We start from the raw sequence: 26,345 nt of genomic DNA on the forward strand, positions 1-26,345 counted from the left end.
CATTTTCAGTTTTAGACATATCCACTTTACATTTGTAAATCGTAACAGTGCACAAGGCTGAGATGACGCCACAACTGTACACCAACCAATGTGCATAGGAGCATAGCAAGGCTCCTTTTCAAAACCTGTTAGAATGTATTCTCTTGTAAAAGCTATTCATTCATATCAGTTGTGCCATTAGTTCTCAGGAACAGTTATGAGAGGCTTTAGTTCCAAGAAATCTGCAATTGAATTATTATTTTGTTGCTGATGTAGCCAAAGTAAAATGCCAAGTTGCCAAATATAGATATGCTCTGTGTTAATTCCTATTTCCTGACCAATATTTTGGAATTTAATTTCCCCAATGTATTGTTCTTCCTGACTGGACCTCTTTGTTTACAAGAAAGCAGAGTGATTTAATGTTGGATGGGTTTGTTTCATGGCAGTGTTAGTGCACCCCAGAGACGGCCCTAATGGAAGCAGTTCCTTTTAGAGTTATAAGATACAGGCTGCAGGGATTCTCACATTCCTCCTAGAAATTGTGTGGGGGTGTGTGCGTTTTAGGTTTTACTATCCTTGACCAGAAGTCCTCTCAAGAATAGTAAACGAAAATTCAGACACGTGGGAACATTATGCCAGTCCTCACATGGAAAAAGGGCTATTTTAGGCTTAGAGGTCAGGTTTACAATTAAGTTGAGGGAAAATAGGATTTTGAATAGGAATAAATGGTTTGGTCCCCACAACGATAGTAAAACAAGCATGTGTGCGTGCATACTCGTCTGTGTGAGTGAATATGTGACATTGAATTCCCCCACCCACATATACAGTGCCTTCGGAAAGTATTCAGACCCCCAGTTGACAGTGCATGTCAGAGCAAAAACCAAGCCAGGAGATCAAAGTAATTGTCCATAGAGCTCCGAGACAGGATTGTGTCGAGGCACAGATCTGGGGAAGGGTATCAAAAAATGTCTGCAGCATCAGTGGCCTCCATCATTCTTAAATGGAAGAAGTTTGGAACCACTAAGACTCTTCCTAGAGCTGGCCGCCCGGTCAAACTGAACAATCAGGTAAGAAGGGAGTTGGTCAGCGAGGTTTCAGCTTCTTAAATAGTACCCGCAAAACACCAGTCTCAACGTGAACAGGGCCCCCCTCCCTGGATCCATCCCGGAGTCGCCTCTTCACTGTTGACGTTGAGACTGGTGTTTTGCAGGTACTATTTAATGAAGCTGCCAGTTGAGGACTTGTGAGGCGTATGTTTCTTAAACTAGACACTAATGTACTTGTCCTCTTGCTTAGTTGTGCACCAGGGCCTCCCACTCTTTCTATTCTGGTTAGAGCCCATTTGCCCTGTTCTGTGAAGGGAGTAGTACAGCACTCTGTACGAGATCTTCAGTTTCTTGGCAATTTCTCGCATGGAATAGCCTTCATTTCTCAGAACAAGAATAGACTGATGAGTCTCAGAAGAACGTTCTTTGTTTCTGGCCATTTTGAACCTGTAATCGAACCCACAAATACTGATGCTCCAGATTCTCAAATAGTCTAAAGAAGGACAGTTTTTATATGCCTAGATTAGATAGATTAGATGGTTGCAGGCATTTTTAGGATTAACATTTGCTTCCCCAAACTTGAAACTCACGTGCTGTTTATGGAAGAGGGGGCGAAAGAGACCTGACTCAAACTTAAATGTCCACCGTACAGCAGAGCTCGTATCAAACTCCAAACCCCCACAACTGAATAGATAATAGCATATCATGAGGGCACTGCTTACAAAACAGAGCTGAGAGCTTTCCATGCAGAATGGGGCCCAAATAGGCTGTAAATATCTCAGGTTTTATGATAATTTATATAAATAATGCAATGAAAAATCTCTATTTTTTTAAAATCCTTGCAGTTTTACAATTTCACTGCCAGGGGGTGCTGGCAGTGCCACTTCCTGTGGCAATGTCACCATGTGTGGCTAGAATACGAGACCTCACACTATGGTGTATTAGGCCCCTTAAGTCACCCACCATCCTATTGTGGGTTACATCATCTGTACACAATGTATGGAGGGGGGGACATTTTTTCCAGAAGGAAGAGGATTTCCTGAGAAGGAAGCTATTGAAGGGGGTGGGATGACACTAAGCAGGCGTTTGTGGAAATGCCCCCCACCCCTCCCGGTCAAGCCGTCCTCCGATTATTTACTGCACTAGTCTAAAGCCTGTCAATTCTCTCAGGGGATGTGGATGAGACAGGCAATTGACCAGACAGTAGGGCATAAATAAGAGCTGGGAGTGTAAACATGCCAAACAGGAGCTTAGAGACATGATTTTGCTACTCCCCGAAAGTTCTGTTGATTTTCAAAGTTGTTTTCTATTGACCTTGAATGGGCCGTTCCTTGCAGGTTTGTTATTGCTTACGAGATAGTGAGTGAACATGTTTTTGCATGTCCCAAAGAGGTTGATAGATGGTGTTAGGGGTGTTGCCAATGACGACCGTGCCTCCTTTTCATGGCCCTGATTTTGGCAGTGGTGAAAACATTCGACTTCCTAAAGCACAGTCACCATCCTGGTCTTGGAGGTCCTAACAACTTATTTTAGTCAGGCTTCCTAACGTTTCCCTAACTTTTGCCTAGTGTGATTATCATGATTTTAGTACAGTCATGGTGATTCTAGGGTCCCAACTTACCTCCATTATCGAAATCCTGCAGGCGGTGGTTGGGGTGCGGGTGCGGGTGGTGGGGGTGGTCATCGCCATGGTGAGGGATGTGCTCCTGGGCCTGTCGAGGGTATGAGTGGGGCTCTCGGGAATCTGTGTGTGTGTCGTTGTTGTTGTTGTCAGCCTCTGAGGGATGGCTTTCGTACAGAGGATTCTCAGACACCTGGAAGTCATTCTGCTCCCACTCAGGCTGGTGCGTGAGTCTAGACTGAGCGCCTAGACAGATAACAGACAGATGGATAGAATTTTAGGAGGGGGGGGGGATTTCAACCATGGCTTTTATCAAGGTAAATATGTTTAACCACACTTTATCCTTGTTTCTCCAGTGGCACATTGTTGTATCTATTGATGTGAACTGGACTCTCCCCCGACCCTGAGAAACAGCCTTAGGTTTGCTCTCTGGCCACCACTTCTCACCCCACTTCAGCCAACCCTGTGGGTGTGCTTGATTAGTGTGTGTAATACAATAGCTATTTGACTCCAGTGGTGGTAAAGAATTCAGTATGTGAGCCCTCAACGTTTTAGGAAGCCCTCTCAATAAGGGACGCACGCGGAGGGACTGAAAGCGGACCAGCCAACAACGAGGGACTTTGCGTCTTTGTTACCTAAAACTGGCCCAAAAGTGCAGAGGGTTCTTTTTAGGTCCCTAGTGTCTCAGGCTTCTGACTGTTTTCAGTCTTTCTCTCATGCCTGCAATTGTGTTTGTGTACTGGTGACTCTGTGTGTTTGGGCTCATAGCTACACATGAGAGACATAGTTAAAGGGCTTAGGGCAGGCTGGGATGGGGTCAACACCCCCTTTTAAGGCCTTGCTTGATGTCCTGAGAACGGTTCACAAACCCTTTCCTCCCTCCCCCCGGGAAGTGACAAACATCCCACACAGCCTGCTATAGCATTTACCCAAACACTCGCTCTCCTGGGCCACTGGCGTTTCCTCCGTTTATTCAGTTTGAGTCAGAGAGGGCGTCACGGGGCATTTGATTAAGGGCAGCTTACCCAGTCACCCCCCCTCCCTCAGATGAGCAGACCTCTACCTGTGTGGTGAGGTCCGGTGTCTCCTGGATGTGGTTGTCCTGCCATTGTGGGGTCTGCAGAGTCAGATATATGGCCATCAGCTACTGGGGAAGGGAGATAGAGGAAGAGAGCAGAAGCTCAAAGGGAGGATGTTACTTTTATTGGTTCCACAGTTTTCGTAAACACGTTAATTCCCCAGCCGGTTCCTCTCGCAGAGTTAAGGGCCATTTCACACACAGGAAATCTACTTGAGATAACAAGAGCCAAACTCTGCAAGTGATAAAGGAGACAATTTAGAGCAGGGCTGTGGAGGCATATTGCACTATAAGGTTACTTCTTATACAATGTGTGCATCAGTTGTGTGTAGCTCTGTATCAGTACCTGTTTCCTCGCAGTTCTCCCCTCCATGTCCCGTGCAGCACCTCCACAACAAGGCGGTGAAGATCTTCGGGTTTAATCTGTACACTGGCCGGGTAGAGAGCTTGTACCTAAACACACAAACCAAAAAAGATTGGATTTACACCTGATTACAACTCCTGTTTGCCATATCTTTAATATGAGTCTTTTGAGAAGTGTTTGTCCACAAACCTGGAGAGAAGCTTAAGTGATTCCACTACCCAACAATGGTAAAGCTCCCTTACTTAAGCTCTAATATCCAACCAATCAACTTGCTGCCAGTTCTCAGTAAACTTATCGAACAAATTTTGTTTAACCCCTAATGAGACATGAGTCCCACTAAATGCAGCGAAGTTTAACTTTTTTTTTCTGGGGGGGTTCTAAACAATGCAAATTGAATCATTCTCCTATTTGTTTAAAATTAAATTTGTACTGCTACAGTGGTACATTTTAAAATAAACACTTATTCCATATTAAACGTACACCCCCACCTCTGTGACATGGTTTAAAAAATATATATATTCCATATGGCTGCACAGGTATTGGGCTGCACTTGTCATCCTAGGAAAGTCCCATATCTCAGCCCCTTTTCAGGTGCCCCAACTTTTATTTCTACAAGAAAGGTCATTTTGTCAGCAAGAAACATCAGTTAATTCCGCCTACAAGAGTGTGGACCCAATGACAGTCAGTGAAAAAGTCATTACACTTTTTGGTGCTTTGTAACAGATCTCTTTCTCCATTCATCAAATGGCACCAGTGCACGGTTTGGATGCTGGATTAGTTTTTTTTGAGTGGACGGACAGGCAGCCTACTTTTTGAAGTGATTTGTTTGACAATAAGATGAAAACATCATGACTGGTTGTGTTCATGCCCCCCACCCACCCACCCACCTTAAATAAAAAAAACGTATTACTGTTACATGGCGTCTTTACTAGAGCACATAAAGTGTGCGCCATAGGAGGTCCCTTGAAAATAATTGAGACACCCCTGAATGTGACGGTATAAGTCACATTCTGACTGAAAGCATTGCATTTGGTACAAACCATCCCCTAACTACTAGACCTCAGCTGAATCTGCTCATGAATATTGAGCAGAGGCAAATAAACTTCTTGGTGTTACCGTACACTGTAAATGATCACGGTCAAGGCATCTTGATTTTATTCTTGTGAAGATGAGGAGGGCTCTATCTGTGATGGTGCATCTTTAACACCACGTTCGAGCAAACAAGTCCTGCAGGCTCTGGTTCTACCAGATCTACGGCCCAGTTATATGGTCTGGAGCTGCTCGGGAGACCAGCTGCTGGTCCACAACAGAGCAGCACATCTTGCGCTTCACTGTAAACGGAAGGTCGATATCAACAAGATGCAACAAGAGGCTCAAAGTAGAGGAACAAACGTGCTGCATCACTTCTTGTTTATATGTGAAAAATGACTGTGTTAGAGATCCCACGTTGTATAATTAAATAACCTACATCTCGGACAGACCTGCTTAACCCCACCATACATGACACCAGCGCTCTCTTCGTAGTCCCCAAATCCAAAAAACTCATTTAAGGAAATGCAGTGTTATACAGAGCCATGTTTACATGGAACTCCCTTCCATCTCGTCAAATTACTCAAGCAAACAGCAAAATGTTTTTGTTTTTTTAATCGACAAATAAAACAACTCACTGCACAACGCCTCTCTCCTATCTGACCTAAATAAGGTGTATGTATATGTAAACTGACACAAAGGTAACTGCCAAATTAAACGCTTAAGTAAATGAGGGCTACAAAGTATATTGAAAGCAGGTGTTTCCACATAGATGTGGTTCCTAAGTTAATTAAGCAATTAACATCCCATCGTGCTATAAAAAAATGCTGGGTAGGCCATTATTTTGGCTACCATAGCTATGCCGCCATAGGATGACAATGCCCACAACCACAGGGCACGAGGGTGGGGTCACTGAATGGTTTGATGAGCATGAAAATGATGTAAACCATGTGCCGTGACCATCTCAGTCACCAGATCTCAATCCAATTGAACTCTTCAGAAAGAAGAGAGGACCAAGGCGCTCTTCATATAATGAATTAAAATGCCTTTATTTGTATGGCGCGTTCAATGGAAACAAAGATGAATAACTGACGTGTTTTCGCTGCATGGCTTTCACCAGGGAGTACAAAGATATGATAATACAATGTCCTCTTTTGAACAGTGTTGTACAATTAGCCCTGATTTGAAGAGGACATGCTTCTAGAGTTAAAAGGACAACACATAGTAAGCAGTACTTTACACATTAAAAAGGACAACACACAGTAAGCAGTACTTTACACATTAAAAAGGACAACACACAGTAAGCAGTGCTTTACACATTAAAAAGGACAACACACAGTAAGCAGTACTTTACACATTAAAAAGGACAATACATAGTAAGCAGTACTTTACACATTAAAAAGGACAACACGCAGTAAGCAGTACTTTACACATTAAAAAGGACAACACATAGTAAGCAGTACTTTACACATTAAAAAGGACAACACACAGTAAGCAGTACTTTACACATTAAAAAGGACAACACATAGTAAGTAGTACTTTACACATTAAAAAGGACAACACATAGTAAGCAGTACTTTACACATTAAATAGGACAACACACAGTAAGCAGTACTTTACACATTAAAAAGGACAACACACAGTAAGCAGTACTTTACACATTAAAAAGGACAACACATAGTAAGCAGTACTTTACACATTAAAAAGGACAACACATAGTAAGCAGTACTTTACACATTAAAAAGGACAACACATAGTAAGTAGTACTTTACACATTAAAAAGGACAACACATAGTAAGCAGTACTTTACACATTAAAAAGGACAACACACAGTAAGCAGTACTTTACACATTAAAAAGGACAACACATAGTAAGCAGTACTTTACACATTAAAAAGGACAACACATAGTAAGCAGTACTTTACACATTAAAAAGGACAACACACAGTAAGCAGTACTTTACACATTAAAAAGGACAACACATAGTAAGCAGTACTTTACACATTAAAAAGGACAACACATAGTAAGCAGTACTTTACACATTAAAAAGGACAACACATAGTAAGCAGTACTTTACACATTAAAAAGGACAACACATAGTAAGCAGTACTTTACACATTAAAAAGGACAACACATAGTAAGCAGTACTTAACACATTAAAAAGGACAACACATAGTAAGCAGTACTTTACACATTAAAAAGGACAACACATAGTATGCAGTACTTAACACATTAAAAAGGACAACACATAGTAAGTAGTACTTTACACATTAAAAAGGACAACACATAGTAAGCAGTACTTTACACATTAAAAAGGACAACACATAGTATGCAGTACTTTACACATTAAAAAGGACAACACATAGTAAGCAGTACTTTAAACATGAAAAAGGACAACACACAGTAAGCAGTACTTTACACATTAAAAAGGACAACACACAGTAAGCAGTACTTTACACATTAAAAAGGACAACACACAGTAAGCAGTACTTTACACATTAAAAAGTGAAACGTTATCAAAATGCAAGGCAAAGTGGTAAGAATAGGAGAGCCATCTATTTTATAGTACACTAGATCAGACATGGACCACAGCCGTCTAAACATACCAGAGGGCAATAGAGCAATATGCCCACTAGATGACAGCAAAGGAACCTCTCACGACCCGACAGGAAAAGTGAGAAATCCATATCTTTATTTAAACCAGGGTATTTAGTGGCCTGTAGTTTGTAAATCCAAAAACTGTCCCTTTGGTTTAGCTGTTTACGACGGTCCCCTTTTCTAATCGAGTTCAGAATATGATCAATATCCAATTTAATCCAATTGAACGCTTATTGGAGACACTTGAGTGGCGCCTGAGACGGCGTTCTCCAACACCATCAACAAAACACTAAATAATGGAATTTCTTTAGGAAAAAAATACTAAATATAATTTATTGACGCATACACCGGATAGCAGCAGTACAATGTGTTGTTTTATAGGGTCAGCCATAGCACTATGCTGCCCCTGGAGCAAATTAGGGTTAAGTGCCTTGCTCAAGAGCACATTGACAGAGTTTTCACCTTGTCATGTTGTCGCATCCCTCCAATAGAGATCCAGATTGTTGTAGAATCTACGCCAAGGCGCATTGAAGTGATTCTGGCTCGTGGTGGCCCATCGCCCTATTAGGATACTTTATGTTGGCGTTTCCTTTATTTTGGCAGTTTACTGTATGTATGAAGATGCTACTGAATCTAGGCCAAGAGTATAGGTCTCTGTGTTTTTATAGCTTTATGTCCGTACAGGACCTTATTCTTATTTTACATGTACATACCTCTGTTCTTGCCTATTAATATTCTGTATTGTGTCATACTTTATGTTTTGTGTGGACCCCAGGAAGAGTAGCTACAGCAATAGCAACAGCTAACGGGGATCCTAATAAAAGAACAAAATAAAACTAGAAAAATACCATTTACTGAAGTAAATGTGGTGTGCGTGCTAGTCTTGAAATATTTATGGTTGTGAAATAACAGTAGTAGTGGTAATGGTACTTGCGGCAGTAGTAATGTCAGTGGTAGTAATAGGGTTTTCATATGATATGTGTTAGTTACAGTCAGAGGCTTCATGCCCATAGGGGGCACAAGGGCAAGTGCCCCCTGAGATTATTATTATTATTTTTTAATCTGTCAGCGGTATTTTGCGGAGTGGGCACACTCACTGGACCAGGCAAATAGTAAACCCCCCTATTCTCCCTAGTAAGTGGTCCCTTCCAAGGTGCACCACACACAGCGTTTGATTTAATTTTACCTGCCGGTGATGGGCAGTACTCGCAGGAGTAAACCCAGGGCCAGGATAAAGTGACTAAGGGGCAGTTGAAACTGATGAGGGGGCACAATTTTTGGGGGTTCTTGCGTTGGAATTGTATTGAGTTCTGCTTATATAATTACACTATATCACAGTAAACAAAGTTCAAACGGTGAGACTCTGAGATCATGGAGTGCTTTTGAAGTGACAGGTAGACTACAGATTTCACACCAATCTATGCTGCGCTGTATCAGCACAATGGACAGCGCCCTACAGCTTGGTCGTTTTGGTAATGAGTATACGCTACAAGATAGATGGGGTAATTCACCTATTACAAACAGCCTATGTGAATGCAGCCGTACACACAGCTGTCTTACCAAAAGTACTGAATAGCAGTTTGGCTTTGAATACCGACATAACTGTGAATGCGTACAAATGAATGTGAACAGAACAAAACAGTGGTAACAAGTACACAATATAAGGTCAATAAAGTCATGACGCAATCTATATTTAGGCTAGTTACATTAATAGTAGACAGACGCAACAAACAAAAGGTGAATGGAGAGCCAAATAACCGAAACATATCATATAGTCTTCGACAGTGAGATGCAGCCATGCACAGCTGTCTTGCCAAATAAATAGGCCTATGGAAGGTGATGACCTTCACTATTTTCCACAGCCCTCGTTGATTATCCATTTTTATACAACGACAAAAATCTGTTACATTTTTGCACATTTCAAATATTTTTTTAATTAAATTTTACATTTACATAAGTATTTAGACCCTTTGCTCCGTACTTTGTTGAAGCACCTTTGGCAGCGATTACAGCCTCAAGTCTTCTTGGGTATGCTGCTACATGCTTGGCACACCTGTATTTGGGGAGTTTCTCCCATTCTTCTCTGCAGATCCTCTAAGCTCTAGCAGGTTGGATGGGGAGCGTTGCTGCATAGGTATTTTCAGGTCTCTCCAGAGATTTTCAATCGGGTTCAAGTCCGGGTTCTGGCTGGGCCACTCAAGGACATTCAGAGACTTGTCCCGAAGCCACTCCTGCATTGTCTTGGCTGTGTGCTTAGGGTCATTGTCTTGTTGGAAGGTGAACCTTTGCCCCAGTCTAAGGTCCTGAGTGCTCTAGAGCAGGTTTTCATCAAGGATCTCTCTGTACTTTGCTCAGTTCATCTTTCCCTCGATCCTGACTAGTCTCCCAGTCCCTGCCACTGAAAAACATCCCCACAGCATGATGCTGCCACCACCATGCTTCACTGTAGGGACTCGGGAGGCCATATCTTCAATTTAAACCTACTAGAAAGTGTGTGCCCTCAGGCCTAGAGGGAAGCAAAAGTCATTCCGCTACCCAAGAATAGTAAAGCCCCCTTTACTGGTTCAAATAGCCAACCAATCAGCCTGTTACCAACCCTTAGTAAACCTTTGGGGGAAAATGGTGTTTAACCAGATACAATGCTATTTTACAGTAAACAAATTGAAACGTTCAGTGTGCTTAAAGGGAAGGACATTCAACATGCACTTACACAAAGGACTGCCGCTAAAAATACCGTGGTGCTGTTTTGTTAGATTTCAATGCAGCTTTTGACATTATCGATCATCGTCTTCTGCTGGGAAAACGTATGTGTTCTGGCTTTACACCCCCTGCTATATTGTGGATAAAGAGTTACCTGTCTAACAGGACACAGATGGGGTTCTTTAATGGAGGCCTCTCCAACAAAATCCAGGTAGAATCAGGAATTCCCCAGGGCAGCTGTCTAGGCCCCTTACTTTTTTCAATCTTTACTAGCGACATGCCACTGGCATTAAGCAAAGCCAGGGTGTCTATGTATGCGGTTGACTCAACACTATACACGTTAGCTACTAAAGCAACTGAAATGACTGCAACACTTAACAAAAAGCTGCAGTTAGTTTCAGAGTGGGTGGCAAGGAATTAGTTAGTCCTACATATTTCTAAAACTAAAAGCATTGTATTTGGGACAAATCATTCACTAAACCCTAAACCTCAGCTAAATCTTGTAATAAAGAACGTGGATATTGAACAAGTTGAGGTGACTAAACTGCTTGGAGTAACCCTGGATTGTAAACTGTCATGGTCAAAACACACGTTATTTATACAACAGTAGCTAAAATGGGGAGAAGTCTGTCTGTAATAAAGCGCTGCTCTGCCTTCTTAACAGCATTATCAACAGGGCAGGTCCTATTGGCTCTAGTTTTGTCACACCTGGACTACTGTTCAGTCGTGTGGTCAGGTGCCACAAAGAGGGACTTTGTAAATGTGCAATTGGCTCAGAACAGGGCATTATAGCTGGACCTTGGATGTACACAGAGAGCTAAAATTAATAATATGCATGGCAATCTCTCCTGGCTCAAAGTGGAGAAGAGATTGACTTCCTAACATGTGAGAGGTATTGACATGTTGATTGCACTGAGCTGTCTATTTGAACTACTGGCACACAGCTTGGACACCCATGCAAACCCCACAAGACATGTCACCAAAGGTCTCTTCACAGTCCCCAAGTCCAGAACAGACTATGGGAGGTGCACAGTACTACATATAGCCATGACTACATGAAGTCTATTCCACATCAAATAACTGATGTATGCAGTAAAAACATAAAAATATACCTTATGGAACAGCGGGGACTATGAAGACACACACACACACACACACACACACACACACACACACACACACACACACACACACACACACACACACACACACACACACACACACACACACACACACACACACACACACACACACACACACACACACACACACACACACACACACACACACACACACACACACACACACACACACACACACACACACACACACACACACACACACACACACACACACTTTGTGTTGTAGATACAGTATGTGGTAGTAAAGTAATGGCCTGAGGGCACAGACTTAATGTGCTTGCTGTGAATGGAGAGGGATGCACCGGAGCTCAATTTTGAGTCTGAATACTTATATAAACAATGGTATTGCTGTTTTTATTTTTTATACATTCGCAAAAATGTATAAAAACCTCTTTTCGCTTGGACATTATGGGGTATTGTTTGTTGATTGATGAGAAAAATACATTATTTAATCCATTTTAGAATAAGGCTGTAACGTAACAAAATGTGGAAAAAGGGAAGGGATCTGAATACTTTCCGAATGCACTGTAGGTAAATGAGCTTTTAGTTTTCATGTATCTTATACGTGGAACAAGTTTCAAAATGTTCTTAAATGTGATGTTCTGGTGCCTCTATTGCAATTCAGAAAGCTGATTGAGGACCTTATTACGGATGAATGAATGTGTGTGTTTGTTATGACCGTGTTTTGTATTTTGTATTGATATTTTGATGTGTATTTTCTGTCAGTCAGGGCTCATCTGTAAAAGAGGCCTTGCTTTCAGTATTGACTCCTTGACGAAATAAAGTTGAAATAAAACATGCAAAAATACACAAGAGTAGCAGGGGCGGCAGGGTAGCCTAGTGGTTAGAGCGTTGGACTAGTAACAAGAAAGTTGCGAGTTCAAACCCCTTAGCTGACAAGGTACAAATCTGTCGTTCTGCCCCTGAACAGGCAGTTAACAGGCAGTTAACCCACTGTTCCCAGGCCGTCATTGAAAATAAGAATGTGTTCTTAACTGACTTGCCTGGTTAAATAAAGGTAAAAAAAAATGTGTGGGAGATTGGAGAATCTGAGTGTGCATCATGCAATCTGTAATATAATGCATTGTAATGTTAGTATGTGGTTTGAGTTGACGTTTGAATGCACATTGGGATGAACTCACATGACAAGCTGGCAGTCAGGTGTGCCGTTGGGACAGGGGCTCTGAGACTTGATGGTGTATTCCTCCGTGCCACAGGAGACGGCCGTGGTGACAATGCGGCGGTGCACGAATGCACACCAGTTCCTGAAAGAGAGAGAGACAGCGCCATTCCTTTGATACTGTGCAATCTCTGTGTGTAATGACACCGGAAACTGGGAGACCGTTGAGATGAATCTATGGAGAGATATTACATCCTCTAGGGGCACGGCGCTGCTGCCAGACCCTGTTCGTTTGTTTATAGTTATATCGCTCTATTTTGTTTTGTTAAGTCCCAAGTGCATCGCAAGTTTGAAAGTGGATTGTACATGGCATGTTCATCCTGATTGCTGTAATATTCACGACGCCAGGACAGCGGAGTCAATCACCACCTTCCGGAGACACCTGAAACCCCACCTCTTTAAGGAATACCTAGGATAGGATAAAGTAATCCTTCTCACCCCCCTCCTCTAAAAGATTTAGATGCACTATTGTAAAGTGGCTGTTCCACTGGATGTCATAAGGTGAATGCACCAATTTGTAAGTCGCTCTGGATAAGAACGTCTGCTAAATGACTTAAATGTAATGTAAATGTAATATTCAAAAAGCTTTACAATGACAAACGGAGATTGTATGGAGCCAGTGAGTAAAACAACCACCGTCACCTAACTATACACCCGTGAGAATCTGCTCTCTTTCCAAGATAAAGCTTGCACCCTCAAACACCCTTGCCTTACCTGATTGTTGTTCTACAAAGTCAAAAACGGAAACTAAGAAGAAGCGAGACTCAAGCGGTGGTGTCAGGAACAGACTACGGAGGTGGGGAAGCCGTCACCCGCTCCCAGTGATCACCATGCTAAATGTGGGGAAGCCGTCACCCGCTCCCAGTGATCACCATGCTAAATGTGGGGAAGCCGTCACCCGCTCCCAGTGATCACCATGCTAAATGTGGGGAAGCCGTCACCCGCTCCCAGTGATCACCATGTCAAATGTGGGGAAGCCGTCACCCGCTCCCAGTGATCACCATGTAAAATGTGAGGAAGCCGTCACCCGCTCCCAGTGATCACCATGTCAAATGTGGGGAAGCCGTCACCCGCTCCCAGTGATCACCATGTCAAATGTGGGGAAGCCGTCACCCGCTCCCAGCGATCACCATGTCAAATGTGGGGAAGCCGTCACCCGTCACCCGTTCCCAGTGATCACCATGTCAAATGTGGGGAAGCCGTCACCCGCTCCCAGTGATCACCATGTCAAATGTGGGGAAGCCGTCACCCGCTCCCAATGATCACCATGTCAAATGTGGGGAAGCCATCACCCGCTCCCAGTGATCACCATGTCAAATGTGGGGAAGCCGTCACCCGTTCCCAGTGATCACCATGACAAATGTGGGGAAGCCGTCACCCGCTCCCAGTGATCACCATGTCAAATGTGGGGAAGCCGTCACCCGCTCCCAGTGATCACCATGTCAAATGTGGGGAAGCCGTCACCCGCTCCCAGTGATCACCATGTCAAATGTGGGGAAGCCGTCACCCGTTCCCAGTGATCACCATGTCAAATGTGGGGAAGCCGTCACCCGCTCCCAGTGATCACCATGTCAAATGTGGGGAAGCCGTCACCCGCTCCCAGCGATCACCATGTCAAATGTGGGGAAGCCGTCACCCGCTCCCAGTGATCACCATGTCAAATGTGGGGAAGCCGTCACCCGCTCCCAGTGATCACCATGTCAAATGTGGGGAAGCCGTCACCCGCTCCCAGTGATCACCATGTCAAATGTGGGGAAGCCGTCACCCGCTCCCAGTGATCACCATGTCAAATGTGGGGAAGCCGTCACCCGTCACCCGCTCCCAGTGATCACCATGTCAAATGTGGGGAAGCCGTCACCCGCTCCCAGTGATCACCATGACAAATGTACGGTCACTGAATAATAAACTGGATGAGTTAGTGGCCAAGGTTAAATTTGAAGACGACTTTGGGAAAAGCAAGCAATCTGCTTTACAGAAACGTGGCTCAAGCAGGACAATATTGATGTGAACATTGATGGATACACAGCAATCAGAGCAGATCAAGACAAAACAACATCACATAAATCAATAGCTGGCAGCTGTGTATCTTTGTAGTTAATACTTGGGCCACACAGTGTATTGTGATTGAACAAGTGTTCACCAGAGACTATGAGATGCTCATATCATTCAGGCCATTCTATCTACCACGCGAGATTGGACAGATTACCATTATTCTGGTAGAGTACCAGTCAAAAGTTTGGACACACCTACTCATTCCAGGGTTTTTCTTTATTTGTGCTATTTTCTACATTGTAGAATAATAGTGAAGACATCAAAACTATGAAATAACACATATGGAATCATGTAGTAACCAAAAAAGCGTTAAACAAATCCAAATATATTTTATACTTGAGATTCTTCAAAGAAGCCACCCTTTGCCTTGATGACAGCTTTGCACACTCTTGGCATCGTTGGCGACCTCCTCCCACCTTCTACACCCTCAGTTCAAAAGGCTTCCCTCTGGCTGGCGCTTTAGCATGCCCATGGCGAAGACGAAGGTGATGGACTAATAAATGCAATGTCAATTGTATCGCTATATGTACGTGTCGATCTATTTTAACAGTGCAGTTGGGGCAGCTGTCAGTTGTGAGTGAATGTATCCATGTCCTGTTTTACGTGTATGCAGTATGCTGAACTGACTGTTTTACGTGTATGCAGTATGCTGAACTGACTGTTTTACGTGTATGCAGTATGCTGAACTGACTGTTTTACGTGTATGCAGTATGCTGAACGGACTGTTTTACGTGTATGCAGTATGCTGAACTGACTGTTTTACGTGTATGCAGTATGCTGAACTGACTGTTTTACGTGTATGCAGTATGCTGAACTGACTGTTTTACGTGTATGCAGTATGCTGAACTGACTGTTTTACGTGTATGCAGTATGCTGAACTGACTGTTTTACGTGTATGCAGTATGCTGAACTGACTGTTTTACGTGTATGCAGTATGCTGAACGGACTGTTTTACGTGTATGCAGTATGCTGAACTGACTGTTTTACGTGTATGCAGTATGCTGAACTGACTGTTTTACGTGTATGCAGTATGCTGAACTGACTGTTTTACGTGTATGCAGTATGCTGAACTGACTGTTTTACGTGTGTGATGTGAGGTTGTATGTGTATGTCACTCTTTAAATGTAAGGTGATGCCAAAGAAGAACTTCCATCCTGGATGGACAGTAAAGTTGTTCTACTCTACTATTGTAGGTTTCTGGGGTGAAGGTCTATCTTCCTCCTGGGCTTACAGCGCTCTCTCCCTCAACGCCTGCTGCTACTGCTGCTGTCTCACAGTTTGCTTGTTTGCAATTCTGTGGTTTTCCTTCCTGTCTCTACAGGTCAAGGCTACAAACATAGCATCCGGCACTGACCACTGGACTTCCCATAATCTAACAGTCATTTTGATTTATTTGTAACAGTGCCAAAAATAAACATCTATTTCAGCAGCATCTGCCTTTTCATCCAACCTTATTTGGGTGTCGTTGCAACGTTATTTGGGTGTTGTCGGACTCTTGAAGAACGTATTGTTTCGGTGGCCGACATTTCTTATGACGTTTTTAACCCTTTTCTATTTTAGAATTGCTTTTTATGTTTGACAGTCTCCCTCCTGGCCCCTATCTACCCTACATTACTATATAATGGGTCTTTTACTGCCAGCTTCAGTGCCCAGGCCTGGTACGGTGAGTCACCCGCCTGGCTTCTCTCCAGGGTAGTGCTGAAAGAACCACCCCCCCCTGCTTCCAACTCGGCCTTCTTAGCACATAACAACTACTGACTGGGCCAAGACATCATCTATGGGCTGTCTTTCCTGCCAGGACCTTCACACTGCTGTCTGCATATATCTAATCAGGGAAATTGTAGTCACTTTAATTTACCAGCAGATTTTGATTTCAACGAATTCCACAGCTTTTCATTCATCTCCATTTCAGGTGAATTATGCCTTCTTATTCCATTTGGCCCCCATTGACCTTCATTTGCTACAGCGGCTCTCCCCTTCTGACCCTCCCTTACCAGCACAAACCTGCACTGAGCTTTTGCTAACCTGCTTCAGACCCAAACTGTCCAAGCAACCCATTAGAGAAGGTATAGGATAGCCAGGGGTCAGTCTACAACACTGCAGGGGTCATCTCGCCCCTGACACCCGGTGAGACAGGTGCAGAGGGGGATGAATTTCACTGCTCCTGGGTGGCCCTGTCTCGACCAGTCTGTTTGAGACAAACCTCACGCCCATCTGTCCCATCAACCAGGAGACAGAGTTTACTAAACACCAGGCGAACAGGTCGGCCTGGGGCCCCTCAAACTGACGTGGTAGAGTGTGACATATCAGGTTTGGTGTTTTTTCTGGCTTACCTCGCTGAACCAGTGAGACGAGGCAAAGTGATTGCCAAACCGCTCCCTTCCACTGTGGTGTGTAGCATTGTATGGAGGCTGAATTAAGTAACCCTGTGTGCTTGAGTAGGAGTTTCCCGAAAAAGGACAATCTTTATCTGACCTGGCTCACCCATTCAAGCTTAAGAGGAACCTTAAGTCGTATCTATGTACAGTATGTGTGCCATTCTCAGCCTAACCTTGTATTGGAATTCTCAACATGTCTATGTCATTGGCTCTCTAATCCACCACTTCTGCGCCCAGGCCAGACCAAACAAAGAGCCTTGACGTCCCAGGGGTGCAGCTGCAGAGGAGTGGAGAGGAGAGGATTAAACCAAAATACTTCATCTGTTTCCAAGGCAACAAGCAAGTGGCTGCATCGTTGTGGCCCTGACATTGGAGTGTTGCTGAAGTCCTTCATGTACTGTACAGACACACATACCACTGCGGTTTGTTTTGAGACTTACTTTACACTGCAGAGACAGAGAATGTGTAGAAACTAGACAGTTGGCGTTTACAAGATGTTTCACCTTTTCTCACTCTGATCCAAGACTGTCTTTCTCTTGGCCCAGTAAGCTACAACCCCCTTTAGGAGGGGAATTCCTGCTGGATAAAGAGTGGGGAGGAGGGGTGTCACAACCCAGTACTAAGTTTATATTTCATAAACTGAGAGAACAAGGTCTCCTGAACCCCCTACCAGCCTCCAGCTCTACGACGGTGTCCACCCTTACACAGACTAAACAGTGCCACAGCAAACAAGCTCGTCTAACAAGTTTTCAGTACATGACGATTGCCATTCGAAAGCAAATAAGAAAGCAAACACAAGGAAAGACTGTGTCCCTTCCCATACAAAAACAAAGGACATTTTGAGCAATATCCTCCTTCAACAGGACTGAATGGAAACTCAGAGAGTGGAATGCCTGGTGAATTGACTAGAGGGTCACTGATACTTTAAGTTTGTTTTGGCCTCTAGTGTGTCACAAACAGTGTTCTGCGCTTGATCCGTCTTTGATATTTCACAGTAGAACAATAATATTAAACTTTTACAATGTGAGAACATTGAGGTCTGCCCTTTCTGCCCTCCCAAGGTAAATGTGCACTCCCTTTCTGGCTGAGAAGAAGGCGGGTACTAGCTTCTTACCAGCCAATGGCAATGTTCTTTCACAGTCTAGGAATTAGGGTTCCCACCGACTGCTTGCAAAGTTGAACTTTTTCATTGGAAATTCAAATTTGTCAACGTCCAATATCTGTCCCTTCCATGCTCAACCCCACCACTGTGCTACTAGCTTGGCAGATCTGAGTCAGAGCTGCCGGTGTCGCTTCCTCCTGGTCTGCTGTGAAATCATGAAGGGCCATCTCTGGGAGAGCACAATAGCCGTCATACCTCCTGTAGGCCTACAACTCCCAGAACATCACCCCTCTTTGGCTCCGACCAGGAAGGAAGCATCTGACGCTCTCACGCAGCGCTAACCTACTCCATCCTGAGACACTCCACCACACACACACACACACACACACACACACACACACACACACACACACACACACACACACACACACACACACACACACACACACACACACACACACACACACACACACACACACACACACACACACACACACACACACACACACACACACACACACACACACACACACACACACACACACACACACACACACACACACACACACACACACACACACACACACACACACACACACACACACACACACACACACACACACACACACACACACACACACACACACACACACACCCACTGCAAATCCACTGGACCAACCTTCATACAGCTCTGTCATACAGCTTTGGTGGTGAGTTTCTCTATTATGGTGATATGATACTAGGCCTGTGTTCCCACAGCGACACTGTCCTCTCCCACAGTCCAATCATGGCGTCCTGGGTGGTTGATTAGGCCTCTGGGTTGGAGGAGCTGAGGTTTCCAAAAAGGGCTACCTAAGCTAAGCTAAGAGGCTCTGTAGTCTTGTTGAAGAGTCATGTCATTTAACTAATTCATAGATGTTTTATAGTACCAATAACACCAGACCAGATACTCCTTTCGCAAGATAAATGAAGAACTAATGTTAACAGTAGATCTACAATGTTATTTTGGCTGGGTTTCAAAGCCAGGACTCCCCTTTGCTTGTTTCTTATACAGTACAGCTGGCCTGGATAACAATATCCCCTTTATGCTGCACTAGTGGCCATTATTATGATTTATTTTTTTGCTTTCAAGAAAAGCCACATTGTGTCGGAGAGTGTTCAAAGTGTTTCAATTCTGCAGAGGACCCTGACTGCTGCAGATGATGTTGATTCAGAAACGAAAAGAGAAAATAACCAGATGGGTATGGGGGTCCTGTTAGCCATTGAGTCGACATGGACTCTGAAACCCGACTGTTCACAAAAGGCCTTTGTGCCAATGCCAGTGGCTGAGCGGCGAGGCCGAGCACACTGGGAATCGAAGCTGATTCCTTTAGGACATGTTTTAGAGAGACGTGAGAGCATAGCAGCAACAAGCAGGCTTTTCCACACATCCATTCCGGACACACAGCCATTGGCTGCGTTGGTGATGGGTCGGGAATGACCTTGTTCCGAGAGGTCCGGGAAGGGCCACTGAGGGATGGAAAGGGAGCGGAGGTTTCCGCTCTTGAAGCTGGAGCTGGTACATGTCATCAGTACGGTCATCAGTACAACCTCCGAGCCCCACGGTGGACCCCAGCAGGAGGGCCAGGCTTTAGACATGGGCTGCACTTTCATGTCTTGATTTCATTCTTTTAGCTTTTCTCACTATTATGTTGATTTTAATGAGAGTGCTTGATGAACGACATTTGCGAAAAGTGTAATTGCCGTTAAGCGACTGTTCATTATGTCTACGGAGCTTCGCCATTAGCGATGACGTCACCGGTGTAACATCCCACACTAGAATGAGCTGCGTTGCATTTAAATATCTCAGCAGAATTGTTGAAAACAGCTTAAGCAGTAAACTACTACTCCCTCATACTTCCTGTTTTCATGGGTTCTTGTAACGAGTTGTTTAGCCTGATGTCTGGGTCTGCTCCTCTTTGCTTCTGCATAGTTCTGTTTTGCTAGCTAGATTGTAGGAGTCCACACAAGTTCACTCCCTCGCTGTCTGTGGCCTTTCAGAGCTCCCCATGCGTACCAAAGACCCAATGCCTCACGTCAGCCGTGAACCATCCATCCCAACGCCCCTCGTATATCCACATTCCTCGCCCACCACCTGGGTTCTAACACATGCATTTTGGGGGCCCAAAAGTGTGCAGAATGAAACAGCCTCGGACTCAGCAGTGAAGCGCACTGTCTACACCACAGGAGGGAATTATCCTAGCACTGTAGCACACACACACACACACACACACACACACACACACACACACACACACACACACACACACACACACACACACGCCCATGCACACACGCACGCACGCACGCACGCACGCACGCACGCACGCACGCACGCACGCACGCACACACACACACACACACACACACACACACACACACACACACACACACATACGCGCCCATGCACACACACACACACATTTATATATATATTTATATATATATATATATATATATATATATATATATATATATATACACATATATCACCTAGACCCTGAGCACTCACCAAAACAACAGGGGCTGTTACACCCTGGGGATGAAAACATGCCAATAACAAAACTGAAAACCATTCAGCACTAAAATAAATGGATATATCTGACCTTTAAATCAGTGTTATTCATATGCTAAAGTTATTCAGACACACTTGGTGAACAAATAGAAGTTTGTAAAAAAAAAAAAACATTTTTGCGGTTTAGAAGAAGAAGAGACGTTTCGGCCTCACAGCCTTCCGTATTGGTCATCCTTGAGTGTCTGAATACCTCTCACATATCCACTCTGTTCATCTGTTAATACATCTTTGTTGGACTGCATGTTTATCGACAGTTTAATTTTTCCTTTGCACGGTCAGTGCTCTTCATATGTCCGAGGTATTCAGTCATTGAAATTTCTCGATTTTCTTTTTGTTAACAACCAATGTGTTTACAGACGTCAAGGCCGAAGCACATTGATTCATTCTTTTTACACTGAAGAGGAAGGACTGTATGCATACCTCTCACATCCAGTCGAACCATGAACCCTGGTTGAGTTGAGAGTTTGCAAAAGACAGTTCACTTTTTCTGTTGCAGAGTAAGAGTTATTCACACACAGGGTGAACCTCTCACTGACCTCCTCCAGCACGAGAGGATCCAATCAAACCTGGCCCTCAGAGATATCACAGGCTACACGCTGGCCGGCCCAAACCTGGCCCTCAGAGATATCACAGGCTACACGCTGGCCGGCCCAAACCTGGCCCTCAGAGATATCACAGGCTACACGCTGGCCGGCCCAAACCTGGCCCTCAGAGATATCACAGGCTACACGCTGGCCGGCCCAAACCTGGCCCTCAGAGATATCACAGACTACACGCTGGCCGGCCCAAACCTGGCCCTCAGAGATATCACAGGCTACACGCTGGCCGGCCCAAACCTGGCCCTCAGAGATATCACAGGCTACACGCTGGCCGGCCCAAACCTGGCCCTCAGAGATATCACAGGCTACACGCTGGCCGGCCCAAACCTGGCCCTCAGAGATATCACAGGCTACACGCTGGCCGGCCCAAACCTGGCCCTCAGAGATATCACAGGCTACACGCTGGCCGGCCCAAACCTGGCCCTCAGAGATATCACAGGCTACACGCTGGCCCGCCCAAACCTGGCCCTCAGAGATATCACAGGCTACACGCTGGCCGGCCCAAACCTGGCCCTCAGAGATATCACAGGCTACACGCTGGCCGGCCCAAACCTGGCCCTCAGAGATATCACAGACTACACGCTGGCCGGCCCAAACCTGGCCCTCAGAGATATCACAGACTACACGCTGGCCGGCCCAAACCTGACCCTCAGAGATATCACAGGCTACACGCTGGCCGGCCCAAACCTGAACTCCATTACAGTAATGATGGTGACACATAAGAAAAAGGTCTTCTTTGAACGATGTCGTTAAGTAAACGTTTAAATGGCCGCTCTTAAGGAGGGATAATCGCTAGCTGTTTGAGCTAGCTCCTCAGGGAGCACATTATCAGCGGATCAGGCTAGCTGCGCTGCAATTTAGGGTGCAATGTATGTATCCAGGTTAGAATAATGAAATGTCCAGTAACTCAGCTCTGGAGCAAAGATCAGGCTCCGCCGGCAGCCTGGGCTCTGAGCACAAACTGCAGGAAACCTATTGCTCTCTTATGGCTTTCTATGCAATTAAGATGAATTGCGATTGATTAAGCTCGGGTAAGGAAAACCATGTGCCTACTTTCGACACTTTGGTGAGGTGGGATTGGAGAGAGCACATTAAACAAGAAGCCCAGCCAAACCAAGGCAGTGAAATCCCAGCAGTTCTGCGCACATGTAAAAGTTTACTAAAAGACTTGGTTTAGTTCACCCCATCAGCTCAAGCTTCATGCTGATTGTAGCGATGAGATAAGAACCTCCCCCCCCAAAAAAAAACATATTTCTGGGGCACTGCATATAAAGTTGAAGTCTGAAGTTTACATACACTTGGGGTTGGAGTCATTAAAACAGTTTTTCAACCACTCCACAAATTTCTTGTTAATAAACTATAGTTTTGTCCAGAGGTGTGGACTCGAGTCACATGACTTGTACTCGAGTCAGACTCGAGTCACAAATATGATGACTTGCAACTGGACTTTGACTTTAACACCAATGACTCGTGACTTGGACCTGATACCCTCCAAGCCCAAATATTAAAAATGATGCTATTAAAAATGTGTGCATCCCATCAACTCTTCATTTAACGGATTACAGTTAGAATCGGACAGCAGCCAATCAAATTGTGCTAGCTGAGAAAAAGTTGTGCGTGGCAGTGCAGAGGAACGTCGGCGGGTGAATTCAGATGGAGCCCTTAGAAAGATGATACCCCAAATTATTATTTTCAGATATAAAGACGACACTGTATCAATAAAAAACGGATTGCAACTCGCAAAACATGTGGGAAGAAAATTACAGACGGAGGCGCAACAATTTCCAACTTTGTTCGATATTTGAAGCTGCACAAAGAACGGTAAGTTGTGGCTAATATAGTCGACAGCTATATATGTTATTACTTTACTAGTGTAGCATGTAGGTTAACGTAACGTTAAATCAATGAGCCTCCACACAGTCAGTCAGTGCGGGAAGGTGATCATTGCACCCAAGATTGAGCTACAACTGGCTAGGCAGTTGGTAGCCTAAATCCTGGCTGATGTTACTGCTGTTCCTAAAACCATTGACATACATTAGCCTACTATAACCACACAGTGTGTGTGTGTTTGTGTGTTGGGCAATTGTGTACAAGCCTACATTGCCGAATTGCTCCCCACAGCGATCCTCGATAGTCGATCACTATTGGGGGGGTCTTTCTCATAGCTACTCATGTATATCCATGGAAATATAACGTCTATTTGGAAAGTAATAAATATACAGATATTTTTAAAAGCATTCATGATTTGCGTAAATGTAATATACTAACGTACTCTTGTTAAAAATATGAAATGGTATTACATTTGGTAAAGAGCACATTATGACTTGTTTAGGACTCAAAACTCAAAGTTCAGGACTTGATACTTGACAATCTTGACTTGAGACTTGACTTGGACTTGCCTGTCTTGACTTGTAACTTGACTTGGGACTTGAGTGCTAAGACTTGAGACTTACTTGTGACTTGTAAAACAATGACTTGGTCCCACCTCTGGTATTGACAAGTCGGTTAGTACAATGACACAAGTATATGACACAAGTAATGACACAAGTAATTTTTCCAACAATTGTTTACAGACAGATGATTTCACTTATAATTCACTGTATCACAATTCCAGTGGGTCAGAAGTTTACATTCACTAAGTTGACGGTGCCTTTAAACAGCTTGGAAAAATCCAGAAAATGATGTCATGACTTTAGAAGCTAATGATAGGCTAATTGACATAATTTGAGTCCATTGGAGGTGTACCTGTGGATGTATTTCAAGGCCTACCTTCAAACTCAGTGCCTCTTTGCTTGACATCATGGGAAAATCTAAATAATTGAGCAAAGACCTCAGAAAACAAATGTGGACCTCCACTAGTCTGGTTCATCCTTGGGAGCAATTTTCAAACGCCTGAAGGTACCACGTTCATCTGTACAAACAATAGTACGCAAGTATAAACACCATGGGACCATGCAGCCGTCATACCGCTCAGGAAGGAGACTCATTCTGTCTCCTAGAGATGAACGTACTTTGGTGCACATCAATTCCAGAACAACAGCAAAGGACCTTGTGAAGATGGAGAAAACGGGTACAAAAGTATCTATATCCACAGTAAAACGAGTCTTATATCAACATAACCTGAAAGGCCACTCAGCAAGGAAGAAGCCACTGCTCCAAAACCGCCATAAAAAAGCCAGAAAACGGTTTGCAACTGCACATGGGGACAAAGATCGTACTTTCTGGAGAAATGTCCTCTGGTCTGATGAAACAAAAATAGAACTGTTTGGCCATAATGACCATCGTTCTGTTTGGAGGATAAAGGGGGATGTTTGCAAGCCGAAGAACACCATCCCAACAGTGAAGCACGGGGTGGCAGCATCATGTTGTGGGGTGTTTTGCTGCGGGAGGGACTGGTGCACTTCACAAAATAGATGACATCATGAGGCAGGAAAATGATGTGGATATATTGAAGCAACATCTCAAGACATCAGTCAGGAAGTTAAAGGTTGGTTACAAATGGGTCTTCCAAATGGACAATGACCCCAAGCATACTTCCAAAGTTGTGGCAAAAAGACTTAAGGACAACAAAGTCAAGGTGTTTGAGTGGCCATCACAAAGCCCTGACCTCAATCCTAGAGACAATATGTGGGCAGAACTGTAAAAGCATTATATATTATACTATACTATAGTATAAGGAAGGCAGCAGGCGCTGCCTTATATTATACTGACATTTCACATTCTTAAAATAAAGTGGTGATCTTAACTGACCTAAGACAGGGATTTTTTACTAGGTTTAAATGACAGGAATTGTGAAAAACTGATTTTAAATGTATTTAGCTAGGTGTATGTAAACTTCAGACTTCAACTGTATATGTGAGCTGCTCCACGTTCTTACCGTGGGTAGTAGCCATAGCCACCGGGAAGATGTTTGGGGGTGCTGGGATTTTTTGTTGTTGTTGCCTACTTTTGTGAAGAAAAACATACATTTTTTTCCTTTTTTTCAGGGGTTGCTGCAACACCCTCAGCACCCCTGCTTCCCACAGCTATGGTGGTAGCTGTTATTACACACATGCTGGTAGACCAAACATTTAATATTCTGTTTGATGTGCATGCTGCGAAGTGCATGTGTGTGTTTGTCAATCCACAGGTGGTTGTCCCTGTGTTTTCCTTCTCCTATAAATACGTGTCTGCACAGGCTGTCTGTCAGCTGAGAGGTGGCTAGCTACTGTGAATAATCACTTACCCAGTGCGGGCTGGGTAGCTCCCTCCCTCTCCTGGTGGGGGAGCACTCTCCTCGGGCAGCAGACCCAGGTTTTTTTTCCCAGGACCAACCTGATGGGGTTGTCCATGTGGCCCATGCCCCAGAGGGTGGTGGGCAGATCCAGGCACATCAGGTTCATGGCCACGGGGTCCTGTCCTGAGGTGGGGAATGTCAATCCCCCCAGGTTCAGGATGGACTCCTACCCCCATCCCCTGGGTACCCAAGCCTTCTTTCTCCAGAGGCAGGCCTGGGTCCTCTTCCTCCACCTCTGGATCTCTGGCCCTGACCTCACAATGAGCTGTCACCAGCAGCCCCAGCACCAGCAGCATCAGTTCCCCCACAGTTGTCATGTCTGCTACGCTGCCTGGTCCTGATCTATCCACACTAGCTAGTTGCCAAAAGTGTCTGAGAACTCTCCGGGACTGCTATTTGTTTTTAAAGAGTTACGTTTTGGAAATACCCCGCCCCCATGTTCAAAAGTCACCCTCCTCCTCCTCAGGCTAGGAGTCCCCTCCCACTGTTCCCCTCACTCACACACACATGCACTCACACCCCAGCCACCCAAAGCCCTTTTCAAAGCCCTCTAACAATCCTCGGAAATGAGCCTCCTACTGACCCATC

The 26,345-nt window shown here is 44.4% G+C and overlaps 1 protein-coding gene and 1 long non-coding RNA gene across 3 annotated transcripts in view; both read right to left on the bottom strand.

Annotated features, from left to right (window-relative positions):
* LOC118400957 (multimerin-2-like) overlaps positions 1-26,129 on the bottom strand; it is a 31,302-nt gene extending 5,173 nt beyond the window's left edge. The window contains exons 1-5 of one of the 2 annotated variants that reach the window (XM_035798024.2): positions 25,707-26,129; positions 12,699-12,821; positions 4,071-4,177; positions 3,710-3,790; positions 2,647-2,892 (exon numbers count right to left, since the gene is read on the bottom strand). In XM_035798024.2, coding sequence (XP_035653917.2) covers positions 2,647-2,892; positions 3,710-3,790; positions 4,071-4,177; positions 12,699-12,821; positions 25,707-26,074 — 925 coding nt within the window. In that variant the 5' untranslated portion in view covers positions 26,075-26,129. Of the gene's footprint in view, positions 1-2,646; positions 2,893-3,709; positions 3,794-4,070; positions 4,178-12,698; positions 12,822-25,706 lie in introns of both variants that reach the window. The other variant, XM_035798016.2, reaches the window with a different exon arrangement.
* On the bottom strand, positions 20,873-22,055 carry LOC127911079 (uncharacterized). The gene is made up of 3 exons (XR_008077587.1): positions 21,944-22,055; positions 21,674-21,898; positions 20,873-21,628 (listed from the first exon to the last, which is right to left on the bottom strand). It is a non-coding gene; the product is annotated as an uncharacterized LOC127911079 (long non-coding RNA).
* Positions 26,130-26,345: the final 216 nt, after the last annotated feature.

The sequence above is a fragment of the Oncorhynchus keta genome, chromosome 2 (genome assembly GCF_023373465.1).
Source record: "Oncorhynchus keta strain PuntledgeMale-10-30-2019 chromosome 2, Oket_V2, whole genome shotgun sequence".
NCBI classification, from domain to species: Eukaryota; Metazoa; Chordata; class Actinopteri; order Salmoniformes; family Salmonidae; genus Oncorhynchus; species Oncorhynchus keta.